Source organism: Triplophysa rosa, linkage group LG4, assembly GCF_024868665.1.
Source record: "Triplophysa rosa linkage group LG4, Trosa_1v2, whole genome shotgun sequence".
NCBI lineage: Eukaryota > Metazoa > Chordata > Actinopteri > Cypriniformes > Nemacheilidae > Triplophysa > Triplophysa rosa.
This window is the reverse complement of record NC_079893.1, coordinates 3,592,780-3,607,860: the sequence shown is the minus strand read 5'-3', so window position 1 is coordinate 3,607,860 and position 15,081 is coordinate 3,592,780. Positions and strand designations below refer to the sequence as shown.

At 36.3% G+C, this 15,081-nt stretch overlaps 2 protein-coding genes across 3 annotated transcripts; one reads left to right on the top strand and one right to left on the bottom strand.

The window, feature by feature from the left end:
- Positions 1-7,686: 7,686 nt before the first annotated feature.
- On the bottom strand, positions 7,687-10,385 carry LOC130553295 (CD276 antigen-like). The gene is made up of 5 exons (XM_057332178.1): positions 10,142-10,385; positions 9,406-9,711; positions 9,026-9,277; positions 8,464-8,592; positions 7,687-8,316 (listed from the first exon to the last, which is right to left on the bottom strand). The coding sequence occupies exons 1-5, from the start codon at positions 10,209-10,211 to the stop codon at positions 8,273-8,275; spliced, it is 801 nt and encodes a 266-aa protein (XP_057188161.1). The 5' UTR covers positions 10,212-10,385; the 3' UTR covers positions 7,687-8,272.
- A 536-nt stretch (positions 10,386-10,921) lies between these two features.
- LOC130553282 (uncharacterized) lies at positions 10,922-14,088 on the top strand. 2 transcript variants are annotated; one of them, XR_008962840.1, is made up of 5 exons: positions 10,922-11,040; positions 11,740-12,039; positions 12,415-12,681; positions 12,865-13,223; positions 13,435-13,543. XR_008962840.1 is itself a non-coding variant. In XM_057332154.1 (5 exons), the coding sequence occupies exons 2-5, from the start codon at positions 11,769-11,771 to the stop codon at positions 13,599-13,601; spliced, it is 858 nt and encodes a 285-aa protein (XP_057188137.1). In that variant the 5' UTR covers positions 10,922-11,040; positions 11,740-11,768; the 3' UTR covers positions 13,602-14,088. The 2 variants fall into 2 exon arrangements, 1 of the variants encoding a protein (XP_057188137.1); XM_057332154.1 differs by having other exon boundaries at positions 12,865-13,017; positions 13,435-14,088.
- The last annotated feature ends 993 nt before the right edge of the window (positions 14,089-15,081 follow it).

The window sequence follows — 15,081 nt, the reverse complement described above, 5'->3', positions numbered from 1 at the left end:
AAGAAGATCCGTCCATGTTGCATTCCATGTCGCCACTTAATTGTACAAGACTGTTATTTCTAAGGAAAGAAGAGAACAAAATGAATCGCACATGTTTTGGATGCTAAATGCTTAATGCCAATTGCCCGAGATGCTAAAATATAAAATACAGTAATAGCTGCGATATGAAACACCTTCTGACTGTGACCATATAGTACACTGCATTGCCATATTTTGTTGTTTAAACAGGAATGTAATATTTATTAGAATATTTTTGCATCAGTCGAATTTCACACTGTCTGTATTTGCCTGCCCATTCAGTCTTGCTAGTTAATGGTAAACAAACTTTGCTTGCTCTCCTCGAAGGGGCTCGGCTCGAGCTCTGAGCTTAACCCCCTCCGTAATAGAACTGTAATAGCCCCTTTTTAATCCACCTAGTGCTCCCCTGTCCAATCTGAGTCTGGACGTTGTCTTATCACCTCAGTTTGTGACATTGACCCAAAAATGAAAATTCTGTCATCATTTACTCACCTTCCAGTTGTTCCAAATCTGTATCAATGTCTTTGTTCTGATGAACACAGAGTAAGATATTTAGAAGAATGCTTATAACCAGACAGACCCCCATTGACTCCCATAGTTGGAAAACCTACTTTGTCATTTTTTAGTTCTGTTGAACACAAAAGACATTTTGAAAAATGTAGGACAGAAAACAGTTCTTGGGCACTTTTATTTTATTTTTTCCTACTATGGGAGTCAATGGGGGGTGAGATCTGTTTGGTTACAAGTTCTTCCAAATATCTTTCTCTGTGTTCATCAGAACAAAGACATTTATACAGATTTGGAACAACTCGAAGGTGAGAAAATGATGACAGATTTTTCATTTTTGGGGGAAGCATCCCTTTAAGCATCTTGTGCTGAAGATTACCATAAATGTGAATGAGCGCACGCTGCGCACGCTTCCAGCGCTTTAAACTCTCGCCACAGATCGAACATCACAAATCTGTCACAAGCCGCTCATGCAGATCGACATTATAAGTCATAGAAGTAAAGAAACATTATGGATCTGTTGATGGTTAGGGTGAGCAGAGAAATCATTATTTATTTGGTGAAAGAGCTGCACTGTAAAAAAAATCTGTACATTGACAGTTAAATGACTGTATATTTTAACGGACATTTTCCGTACAACACGTGTTATGGGTGTTTTTCCGTTTATATACATTTTCGAATTGCATTATGGGACTGTGATCGCGCCTCCGACAACTTTTGATGGTCATGGACGTATAAGCACAGCCGTAACACAACATTTTACCCAAGTTTTTCCACTGGTAAGTACTCTTGATAAAATATTAACACGACATTTCAATTAAACGACTGCTTTATTACCATTATTACTGAACCGTCCATGTAAAGTACAACAGTGAATTTCGTTGGATATTGTTAACAAGAACCGATGTTTTATCAAGTACAAACTGAACTATGAGTGATTATTTGTAATACTTATTGGTTTTTACTTGTTTTTGCCTTCTCCTCATCAGTGAATATGCTATCTGTTAATTTACAGTTTATTTGTCAGTATTTTTAACCTGCTTGGTGCGCGGGAAGTAACGTCCCATCCCCGCTGCACTGTGTGACAGACACGGTGAACTTCATCTCCGCTCTGTGTGTAAAAGGTATGTTTTTAATGGAAATATAAACTTACTGTTTTCTTTGTACTGTACAATTAACAAGGGCTAGCATTCAAAGGTAAGTTAGTGATATTGTATAGTTTGGTTGACAGTTATCGTGGTGTATTTCAAATGAATTTACAATGAACGCTATTTTAAACTTAGCATCTGGCCGTCTGTGTTTCTGTTTGCATATTAATAACTTATTTTATATATAACGTTATATGTATCTATACAGTAGACACTGTGTAACGCTATATGGGGAATATACACACATGTAAGGTTAATATACGTACATCCAGACGGTTATAACAAAAAACCTGACAGGATGATGATCAGACATCGACGCAAAGCGGGGGCGAGTGGGTTTTTTTATGCAACAACCACCGCAGGTAACTTTACTTACTTTAGTAAGGTTACGGTTATCCCGCTTAGACTGATTTCACGCCACCGCCATGTTGAAATCGAAAGCGAGGCAGAGGTGGGAAGAAAATCGGAAAGACCGATATACTGAAGTGGTTTGTACAACAAACCTAAAATCTTAAATGTGACAATATAAGCATAGGATGCATGTCACACGAACTGTTTTACTTGACCACTTAGCCGTACCATCACATAGTGACTGTTTATACTGCCATAAACGGGTTTCATTCGCGCGCACATTTACTGTAACGTTTTTTTAAAGTAAATGCATCATTTGTTTATTCATGTCACAGACACCCGATGGTAACGTTAGTCCAAACCATTGCAGTCTATCTGTCCTTACGGTTTTCTTCCCACCTCTGCCTCGTTTTCCATTTCAAAATGGCAGCAGAGTGAAATCAGTCTATTAGACAGCTACTTGCCATATCATGAGTGAGAACTTATTTTTCTTTCTACTCTCTTACTAATAGTTATTTTCTAAAGGAGAAGAGGAGACCACTACCAAAGACAGAAGACATGATCAGGATCAGCATTGAAGACTTGATGGCTACTGACACCAGACACACACACGCACACTTTCTGCATCTCTAACACACTCACCACACACTTTCTGTATCTCTAACGCACACACACACACTTTCTGCATCTCTAACATTTGAAAGTTTATTTAATTTTTCCAAGCCAAGTAAGGTGATACATTTTTGTTGTGTTTAGAACAGGAGCCTGCAGCAAAAAAGGGCGCCAAGCAGTATAACATACCACCTAAACTCCTTCGATCCCTGTCAGACCTGAATGACTTTCAGAATCCTTGGAAGATTTAAAGGTAATTAAGCATATTTTTTTCATCATACTGCTTCTCTTTTGCCACCTATTGTTCCAAGTATTGTTGTCAAAAGTACCTACACTTTATTTGGTAAAATCTTATAGTGATAGTTCACCCAACAATGAAAATTCTGTCATCACCGAAGAGTGGCGGCACCACCCATTCACTTGAATGGGTGCCGCCACTCATACAATGCAAGTGAATGGGTGTCGCCACTGTTCCGTTACCAGCATTCTTCAAAATATCTCCTTTTGTGTTCTACGGAAGAAAGTCAGTCATACAGGTTTGAAATGACAAGAAGGTGAGTAAATGATGACAGAATTTTCATTTTTGGGTAAACTATTGACATGCAAGTAATCACAACAGTTGTAAGTTAAATGTTAGTTTGTATTATTAGTGATGTTTACTTTTTGTTTTACAGCCATATAAATACCAGTTATGGAGAGAAAGAAGACGAAAGACGTGGATGTGATATTGCAACATATCCTGCATGTTCATCAATGTAAAATGGAATTGTAACTATAGTAGTTGAAGGTTAAGTGTTTTTAACTTTTCATTTGGATGCCTTTTCAGTGGTTCAGTCCTGGTTTAGGTCTGGAATTACATTGCATCTCAAAGTTGACTGTTGAAGATGTTCCCAGTTTTCTTGCCATCTTGGAGTTAACTTGGTTTCTTGAAATGTATTTGTAATTTGCCCACTTGTCTTACACATGCACCTTAAAGTAAAATTTTACAGTATGTTTTTCTATTTTAGTCATTATTACTTATTTAGTGATTATTTGTAATTACAAATTATTTGTATTCATTAAAGAATCTGTTTTTATTACAAAGTTGTTGTTGTTTTTAATAATAATTCATATAATCATTGTAGGTACACAGTTCACTAACAATTCTTTACTGTTTCTTCACACTTACGTATACTGTAGAAAAAAGGGTTTTGTTTTACTGTAGGTAAACTATACATTAAGAGTATTTTTCCATTTTTTAATTACAGGGGAAAGTCAGTGAGTGTTGGTATACCATTAAATGAGTAAAATTGCCCTGTTTATTTATTGTAGGTATACCATTAAAACACAGAAAATGTCCACTTTTCTACTATAGGTATACCATTAAAACACAGAAAATGTCCACTTTTCTACTATAGGTATACCATTAAAACACAGAAAATAACTGTTTTCTTAATATACAAAACTTTTAAATAATAGAAAATGTTTAGTTTTTTACAGTAATTATACCATTAAAAACACAGAAAGTTTCTTGTTTTTTTACTGTGGGCACACTGTCAATTAACAGAAATTTTCCGTTTTTAATTACGGTAAAAAGTCTGTGTAATAAACTGCCAGTACTTTTTCCTTTTTTTTACGGAATTTTTTTTACAGTGTGGAGTCGCAGCTACAAAAGGCCTGTTAAAAATGAGACTGTGGCTTTCTGGCCCATTAACCTGAGGGACATTATTACATTACTTCCATTATTACAACAATGTCTCAAACTGAGCTCAGATTTGCAATCAAAAGTCGAGATTGAACATCTCAAAACGAACATTTCTCATCAAATTTACCCAAATCCAGAGTATTTTACAATCTGCTTTCTTTTGTCATCTCTGCATTCTGTATGAACAATTTCAACAATTACGGTCTCATTTGTTTCTGTTCTGTTTCTCAGTTGTGCACATCTGAGACTAAATTGATACTTAAATGAAACACACCTGAGAACTCCATCAAAACCCCCGAACCCGAAATCATTTCATGAAATTCTTTGTTATGTTTAGTAGAGACGTAGAAGTAAATGTGTGTTGTAAACAAGCCGAAAATGAAAAAGCTTTAATTACTAGAAATGTGTCAGTAGTTACATCCCATATTCATCCTTATGTTCTATGGGTCAATATCAGCTCTCTGAGGTTTATGAAACATGCACGTTCAGATTCATCTACATTGATGGTGCAACACTGACAGCCAGTGTTCATTTGATGTATTACAGTCCTGTCACTTGACTCACCTAAAGACAAATCTTAAAGGAATAGTTCTCCCAAAAATGAAAATTCTGTCATCATTTACTCACCCTCAGGTTGTTTGAAACCTGTTTAAAAACTTTGTTCCGATGAACATCGAGAAAGATATTTAGAAGAATTTTAAATAGTATATATACAAGTATATATATATATATAAAATTACGCGTAGATGTATATTTAATTTTAAAATTATTTCATCATATACAGTGAAAGAATAATAAAATCTGCGTTAGACTATAGCTCGAGCTGCGAGGTTTCTCTGAATAGCAGCGCTTTTACAGCCGGCTAAAGTGAACTCTGTAAACTGTGTGTCTGTATAAAAGGTGTTTTATTGTGTATGAACTGACTTTGAGGACTGTGCGCTCGGAATTACTTGCGAGAGCGCGTCTGTTGACAGCGTCACATGGGGTTGCCTGGGGCATGTTCAAGCTCAAACCGGTGCGCAACGTTTTGCTACGGTTTCTGGGTTGAACGACACGTTTCCTGGAAACGGTTTGGAACAGGGTTTGAAGATGCCCAACCTTACTCTAACCATCTAAACGACCTATGATTGTTAAAATTGCCAAAAAAAAACACGGTTGCGTGATGACGTCAGACTCGAAACACCAAGGATTTAGTGAGAGCCGTTTGAGATACGTTTTCTCTTGTTTGGTGGGTGTGTCAAGAATGTCAGCCCAATCAGCAGCAACATGTATATAACCCACGCGGTATTAAAGAGACAGTTGGCACAATAAATCCAAGTAAAGTCGTTTAAATGTGTCCGCTACAGCTCGGTACACGCAACAATTGAAGATATTAGAAGAGATGTATTTTGCAGTATCCAACACGTATTTATACCGATTTCATCAGGCTCCGAAAATTCTTCAAAAAGAACACAAAGAATGGCCTTCTCAGCTGCCATAGTTCAACTCTTGCGTCATCACAACAGGGTGTTCAACCGCACCACTGTTTCCGTTTAAAAAACGTTTTGTCGGGGCTGAACGCAGCCCTGGAGTAACTTTGACTGAAGTGACGACTGGTGGTAAAGGAAAAGTTAGGTGGAAAGCCCTAATATGGGGATGGATTGGGTGTGTTTTATGCAAATGACTAAACTCGTGCACACGGCTGCTCATTTAAAATACTCCAAATTCACTAACATTAGGACGAGGTTAAGAACAAATTAATGTACGTACGCACGTGTTGTGAATTAGGCGGAAAGTTTTCGTGAGAGGTTCAAATGTGCCTATAAATACGAAAAATCTACGCAATTATTAGTGAATGAGACCCATTATTTTTTCCCTATATGGTAGTGGATGATCAGTGTTGGGTGTAACTAGTTACTAAGTAATTAGTTACTGTTTTTTAATTACTTTTCACTTGAAAAAGTACTCTTATTTTTTTCTGTAATTTAATTACAGTTACTTCTGATGTAATTAAACGAAATACTCTGTGTAATATGTGTGTGCAATAGTGGAATTGACATCAAAATTCAAAGTCTAACTTTAAAATGCTTTAATGTATAATTCTCACATTTGTAATACTTTGGTCAGTTAATAAGAGTACTTTATGTAGTTTTATGTTATTTCTTTGAATTAATTAAAAGAGCCCTTTCATGTCTGTCCTTAAATCACTAAACTAATGAAGGTTGATATAGGATATAGAAAGTAATTTGTAATAAGTAACTAAATACTTTTTGGAGAGAGTAATTTGTACAGTAATCTAATTACACTATTGAATATGTAATTAGTAACTAGTAATTAATTACTTCTTCAGAGTAATTTACCCAACACTGTGGATTATGAACCAGAACTGAAAATTGCTAACATTCTTCCAAATATCTTTCTCGGTGTTCATGGGAACAAAGAAATTTAAACAGGTTTCAGGGTGAGTAAATGATGACAGAATTAAAATGTTTAGGTGAATTATCCCTTCAAAGGAATAGTTTGCCCAAATATAATAATCATGTCATCCCACATATAGAATACGAATTCTCTAGTGGGTTTATAAATGTCTTTGCGTGTTTGTGTGAGAGAAAGCAATTCCTATTTTATGTTAATTAGACTATATTCATATTTGGGTGAACTATTCCTTTAAGAAGCTCAAAACCCCCGACTTTTTTGGTGTAACCTTATGTAATCTGATTTAGTTGTATTATAGAATAAAACCAGTGTTTATTCTCCATTTTAGGCTAAATGCATGCATTCATAAGACATACTACAGTACTCTTTCTAATTCCATACTGCTCACAGTATTTTTATAAACACTGTGAGAAAAACGGTATCCCACAATGCATTGCACTCGACCTGACTCTCTATTTTAAACATGCTGAATGACCAGAATGTTCCAATTGTTAAGACATTCTTAGGACGAGTTGAACACTACTCGGAAAAAAAACAACTTTAAGAATCAAATCAAGAAAAACATCCTGTCCTGTGGAACTGAATACTTCTGTTTTCTCAAACAGGAACTGAAGATGTTTACATGATATTTAAACATAATATGTTTTCTCATAATTTCAAACTGTCATAGAGTATCTGGATGGTTCATTTTAATGTGTCTAATTAATGGAAAACAGTAGACTGGGAATATAAAAACACCCTTGGTTTGTGCTCTTTTAACTTGGACCAGTAAGCAAACTAGTTTTTTTGGTTTGTGCTTTTTTAACTTGGACCAGTAAGCAAACTAGTTTTTGAAGTTTCAGTGTTTAGCAATTTGAGCTCAATGCATACCGGGTTTTGGATGTTCAAACTTAATTTGATAAATGATAGTGAAATATCCTGTTGTACTGGTACAAAACATGATCAGAGACGTGTATGACAAAGACATGTATTAATGGTGCAAGAAAGAATTGTTCACAGTAACAAAGTGGCTCATTATTATAAACAACTGCAACAAACAAAGACGGTGAAACTGCTTATTCATCTAAAAAACATCTCGGTCATGTGATGGCTTGCACATTCTCGCATTAATGGCAATGCTTTTAGAATCCAATACACCCACTCGAATAGTTTTACTTGTTTGTACAAATGATAATTGACTTTTGTTAGTGCTGTTTACATCAATGTCTACAGTTAGGGATTAACCAAAACATGGTGCGATCACACTTTGTGAATGTTGTGAAGAAGAGTAAATAAACATTAACAATGAATCAGTTCCATCTATCATCATGTACCAGATGCTGAACCTTAAGATTTCATTAGCAAAGTTATAGTAAAAAAAGGCATTTCTGATTTAGGCAGCTGGTTGACTTCTGTGATATCTTCCGTAATAACAGAAATATTTGGACAATAAAAATGGTCACGCATTTTATTTTTATGTTTTTGTAACCTCAAAGTCCGATCCTTTGTTAAGAAAGTCTTTGTTAAAAAAGTGTTTAAAAACAGCAACAGAGATTTTTTAACTGCTGTTAAATGCTGCTCCTGATGTTGCAATACATCCTCCTGCAAAGCCAAAAGAACATTATGAATCACACCCATCTGACAACATGAGATTTCAATGAAAGTGTCATAACATGGAGGAAGATTTACCCTAGTATGTATTAAATGGATATCAAGTTAAACCATCTTAAAGCGATTAAAATGACTTACTTTTCCTCTGGCGTTTTCTACACACGATGCCCACAAACACAGCAGCAATTACAATCGCGACAGTGAGAAATCCACAAACTGATGATGTCATCGAAGTGCTGTGAGTCACCCGTTCTGCATCTGGACTTGCTGAAACAACACGCTTTTTGTTCTTTGTGTATTGGGGTAGTGTAACACTGACATATTTTAACATAACACATTAAGGTCAGCAGGAATGAAACCGTTGCAATTCTCAGTATTGTGATCATTTAAAGATCATTAAAAATGACATCATTTACTCACCCTCATGTCTATCCAAACATGACCTTTTCTTTTGCAAGCACACAAAAGAAGATATTTTACGCAATGTTGGTAACCAAATAACATTGGCCCTCATTGACTTCCATTTTATCGACACAAACCCACCGAGACATTTCTCCAAATATCTTCTTTTGTTTCCCACAAGAGAATCATCATGACATGAATCATGAGGATGAATAAATTATGAATGAATTTTTATTCTTGGGTGAACTGTCACTTTAAAACGTGCATTATTTTTGGCTTTTAAATGTTACAGGCTTACCTGGCTTGCAGATAGTGACTATATTGTCCATGTTGGAATTTGTCACCTCACATGTCAGCGTTGCATTATTATTGCCAGTCAGTGTGATGGAGTCACTGGTATTACACAAGCCTGTGATCGGATCTGTTGTACACTGCACAGACAATGGCAGAAGTTGACCGTCGTGTTTCCACAGGATCTTTCCTTCGGGATGAAGTTCCGTGAGCTGACAGCGGTACACGCCATCGCTTTGGTTACACGCCATACTGGGGTCTGATCAAAAATAAGAGGCAATGGTCTGTAAACATGTTTTAGTTTCTCAGCCGAGCATTTGAAAAATTCACGTTGTCATATAATGCTGAATTGGTTTAATACATTATAGCATAAAACAGGGAGCTCACCTGTAACCTTTAGATGGATTTCTTCCTTTCGTAAAGGGATCTTGCTGTAGTAACATGTGTACAGTCCCTCATCTGATAAACGTACAGTATTGAACACTATAGAGCAGTTTCCGGACTGAATGTTTACATGTGTTCTGTTCTGAAACTGCTGGGCTGTTTGAGTCTCCCTGTCATCGTTTCTGAGCAAATTTACAACATCATTGCTCTTCTGCCAGATAAAGAATGGAGGGGAATGTATAGGGCAAGAACACGGGAGAACCGCCGGATGTCCAGCTTTGGCTGTGATGTTAAGAACAGTGCTGCCTTCTGTGTGATACATATACACAAAACATACCATTCTTATGAAAGCATTCTGTTGTTGTGCCGTAGTGCTCACATATTAATGGTACGCGCTTAAAAAATACCATGGTATTACTATAGTATGTCAAATAAAGCATGGTACAGTATGCATGTGATCTAGGAAGTGTTTGCCTTATGAACAATTAACTATGGTTTTGGTGTGTATAACAAAAGTTTTTGTATAACCATTTTTTAGTTTGCTTAATCTGTAGTAAAACCATAGTTAATTCTCGTGAGGGTTGACATATAAAAATGTAAGCCATTTATAATTGTTGTTGCTTTCCACAACCTAATTGTTTATAATAAAACATTCAATATAATTTTGAACAGATAAGTATCCCAACATTCTGAATGTTTTACTTCATCTGGTTATAAGCAATATAGTATTAAAACTCACCACAGCAAGAGTAAAACAGCAAGAACACTCCTCTGAAACACACAGATCGCTTCACAAAGGCAAAATTCATCCCGACATCTGATTCTCTTTATTGAATCAATCCGCATTTCATTGAAATAGTCTGGTTGTGGGTTGATGTATTAGTTAACAACTTTAGCTGACGTCTACAACTCTCACGTATCTGATATCCATTCACAGACACACACACACACGTCCCACGCTTAGGATATGAAAACGAAAGTAAATTCAGCCCACGACGAATTCTCACTTCGCTTTCTAGTTTCGAGTCTGGTCAGTTAATGGGCCAATGAAAGCATTAGAAAGTATGGTGTTTCATCAGTTGTAGTAGAATGGCTGTAATAAAATATTGTAAATCCTGTAAACATCCCTTAAGGTTTTGTTTTGTTGAAGAAACGTGTAGGAATTCGGATTCGGTTGAGATTTTAAATCGTAATTTAGATTATTATTATTAATAATAAAATATGTATAATTAAATAAACGTAGTATTTGTATCGTGTCAACTTGAAATAAAGCGTTTTGTGTTTAATTTAACATTGTTACAAATCAATTATTTTTTTTAAGGCATATTTGTTGAGTTTTTTTATTTTTTTATTCATCAATAGGGTAAATTACAATATGTAATAGTACAAATAGTACAAACACAGTACAAAATTGCACAATGCAAGTTACAAATCAATGAATTAAATGGCAAATGTATCCCACCGTAACCTAACAGATCGTCACATTTCTAAAACCAATCACAACACAGAAAATGAGTCCTACGAGCCAATCAGGACACAAGCCGTCACTCCTGAGAGCCAATCACGGAACACAACAAACCAGAGACCGACAACGGGGAGCAAGCGGAAAATGTTTGAGGGATATTCGTGCTTCTTGAGGTAATCTTGACTGAATCGAAAGATTTCACCTCAGCTTTACTGTTGTAGTGACGCAGTACGTTAGGGATCCTCAATAATTATTAACAACAAACGGTTCATTTACAGTCAAATCTGCGCCACACTGTACTTGGACAGCACGCGACGTTTCGCGTTATTGATAAGACGTTATTGATAAGAATGCGCCCTTTGACGCACACCCATCCAAAGTACGGACACGTTGGCGTTTTAGTAGTACGCGTTGCGCACTGGCAGTGTCACAGGAAACGGTATATGCTAAAAAATACCGCTGTCAGTGATACGGTCCTGTTTAACCATGGTTAAATCACTGTAATGCAATGCATAACAATAAGTCCAAAGATATAGTTGAAAATGGTCTGCTAGTCTCCTAACTAAACCAGTTGAGCTTCATCTTGACATCTAAACTAAATCAGTTGAGTTGCCTTAGTGCATTTCTAATGAAATATGATGCCGTACATAAATCATAATATTACACTTTAATCCGTCACTCCTATGACCATCATTAAATGTGATGCTGTCTATTTTCATGTCTACTACGTGTCATAAACATTCAACAAATGTGAAGCAACTTTAAGTGTTTAACGTGCGTTTCCTCTGGGATTCGAACCCACAACCCCTTTGTACTGTTTACGTAAAGCTCTACGTGAACAAAGGTGATCAGATGTGTGACTTGTTTTTCAGTACATCAGTAAAAACAGCATCCAGGACAGATGGAGGTGGTCCAGTCTGAAGCGGGATCCACACAGAATGCTGAGGCTGAAGAGGAGATCCATACAGCCATGCTGTGGTCCATCCAGGAAGCCGTTCACAGGCAGACGCTGCAGATCGGGGTCTCTGCGTGCGGTGCGACCGCAGTTGTGGATGTTCTGCAAGCGCTGGGCATCACGGTCACACCAGACACAGTAAACCGCTGCGTGCGGACGTGTCTTAGGAAGAACGAAGTGCTACTGCCCGATTATCTGCTCTCCAGGAGCAAAGCTGGTACATCCCTCCCTCTTCTTGTCAATGAAACTATGGCGGTGCTGAATGAAAGAATGAGCCTATTTTTTGTTACATTTTTTATGCATTTGGCAGACGCAAAGCAACTTACATTGCATTATACTACACATTTGTTTCTGAGTATGTGTAATCCCTGGGATCGTACCCATGATCTTGGCTACAGGAAAGCTTTTACATTCATATTTACATTCAATTATTCATTCATGTTTGTCTTTTTGCAACTCGGAGATGTCCCAAAGTCTGTGACAGTAAAACATTTGTTGTGAAACATGCACAAAGCAACACACCGTGCATTCAAGATAAGTTTATATTGATGAATGATGATTTTACATTTGTGTCGTAATGCAATTCATCCAGGTGCGACACACCAGCAGCTGATAGACGGAGCCGATCAGGCCAGCGGGGGTCGAATAATGGGACGATTTTTCAGCCTTTATCCTCGGCGGAGGGTGAAGTTGGTGCCGTGGTTGGCACGTTGGATACTGCGCGGAGCCGTACCTGTGGCCACCATGAACATGCAGCGGGCGGTGCCCGAAGGAGAGGAGATTCCTGACGCCTGGCACCACCAGCTGATCTTTGGTGTGGGACCAGGCGCAGTGTTCATGACCAACCCTCTGGATGTGGGTGTGTATAAACCAGTATGCAGCGCTCAGAACAGTTCAAGGAATGTTGCAGAATAAATCCTGCTGTCATGTGACCGCACATCAGTTGAATTCTCAACAACTTGCTTCAGTTGTGCTGGCCCTGCTCCGTATGTTCACGTCACTGCGTATCTCCGTCGATGATTTGAGATTTTGTCTTTTGCAGTGAGTGAAGAGGAGGTTCATGAGCGTCTGTGCAGCGAGTCAGTGCTTCTCATTCGCCGTGAGGATGTTCTCAAGAGACTGACTCGTGATGTTCCGCTATCACAGATCTCAGATCGGCATCCAGATTCGCAATGGAAGACATTAAATGTAGAGGGTATGACACTATTTATCAAATCACACTCTTTTAAGTTATTTACTTCATATTATGCAGGGGTGTCGGCAACATTGTCTTATTTATGTACATCGTTCACTAATGTATTGTGGATTTGCAGAACATTGCATTTAAACTGAGCAGACATCAGCGGGTTCTTCAAGGGACTTCAAATATTAATGATTTGCATTGATCAGATCACCAGATAGGTACCTGATTTTAAATTGCATTTGAAACGAGCCAAAATCAGATGTAAAAAAAACAGATTTTACATGTTTTTACTGTGCACACACATTTTGATCTGTGCCAAAGAATAGATTGGGATGGATTGATTGAGTTTAAATGCAGCTGAGATGTCATGCTGTTACTTTATCTAAAGAGATTTAGTTTAACTGACCATGACGTTGCTGTCATTTATAGGTCAAGTTAGAAGGATGATCAGTGAAGAAGAGCAGAATGATGAAGCTCAACCCAAGACGACACATCTGATCATTCCAGCTGCGTACAGCTCTGGCATCACTTTGTTCGCTCTCAGAGACACTGATGTTGGTCAAGAACTTCTTAACCCAGAACTTCCTCTTCTGTGATCCATCTCATACCTGCCATTGGCTTTTTTCTAACTTATTTTTTACATGAATTCAATATTTATTATGTCTGCTTTTAATAGTCGTTTTGTTTGTGAATGTTTATGCTGGATTTTGTGCAGAATGAGAGTTCATCTTTACATCATGTTCTCAATTAAAGAAAAGAAAAATGGACATTATTACTGTTCAGATATTTTTCTTTTTTACATGTTTTTTCAAAATATAAGAACAAAAGGCAAACACTAACTCATGCAAAAATTCAATGCAAATGCTATTTTTTATAAATAAACTCACTTGACATAAATCCAGATGTTCAAAATAAATTTTAGTTTTATAACATTGTACTTATATGTATAATATGTGTGTGCTCTGATAACATAATGTGTGTAATTGGTGATGAGCATATCTTATCAAATCAAAAAACCCTAAAAGAATTTGTGTTGTTATTTGGAATGTCCTGATGGGATCAAACAAACCTTTTAGAATCAAGTTCCTGTTGAATAAACAGTTTTTTTTATTTAGAGTCATTGAATAATATTGTACATATTTTATAGTGATATTTGTAAAATTTAAGAGACCATAAAAATCTTTTGCGTCTTACTGGGAACTATTGAAGAGTTTGGTTCCAAAATGAGATAACTCTTGTTTAAATTTTTTTTCAAAAATCACGTTTTCTTATTGTGCATTCCAATCAGTGTTGGGTTAGCTACTGTGAATTACTAGTTAGTAATTACATATTCAATAGTGTAATTAGATTACTGTACAAATTACTCTCTCCAAAAAGTATTTAATTACTTATTACTAATTACTTTCTATATCCTATATACCAACCTTGATTAGTTAAGTGATTTAAGGATATGAAACGGCTTATTTAATAAATTCAAATAAATAATAAATAACTGCATAAATTGTTCTTATTAACTTAACAAAGTTTTCAAACGTGAGAAGGATACAATAAAGCATACATTTTAGAGTTAATAATAATAATAATAATAATTTTGATGTAATTTCCACTATTGAATATATTACACAGTATTTAGTTAAGGAAAGTTTAAGGAAAAAGTAATTAAATTACAGTAACAAATTACTTAGTAACTAGTTACACCCAACACTGATTCAAATTAATATCAATCAAACTGCAGTTGGTTTGTTTGGATTTAAGCCAAACATAACTAAAACAATACATCTAACTAACACAATAAAACATGATAACATAATAAAAAACATGATTTTTGAAAAATGTTCTCCTTTTGGAACCAAACTCTTCATATGTTGATCTGTTACACTGGGAGCCCCAAAATACTATTCCTATTAGGATTGACTTAGAAAACGGATTTCTAATAAAAAAAAGTTATATCATAAATCACATTACCCATGATCCTCTGAACGGAAGTAGTGAGATGGAAAATGGTGAACTACTCGTTCACATTTGAATCTTTGTAATGACCTTGTAAATGTCGTGTTTTGATGTCGAAGCATTGTT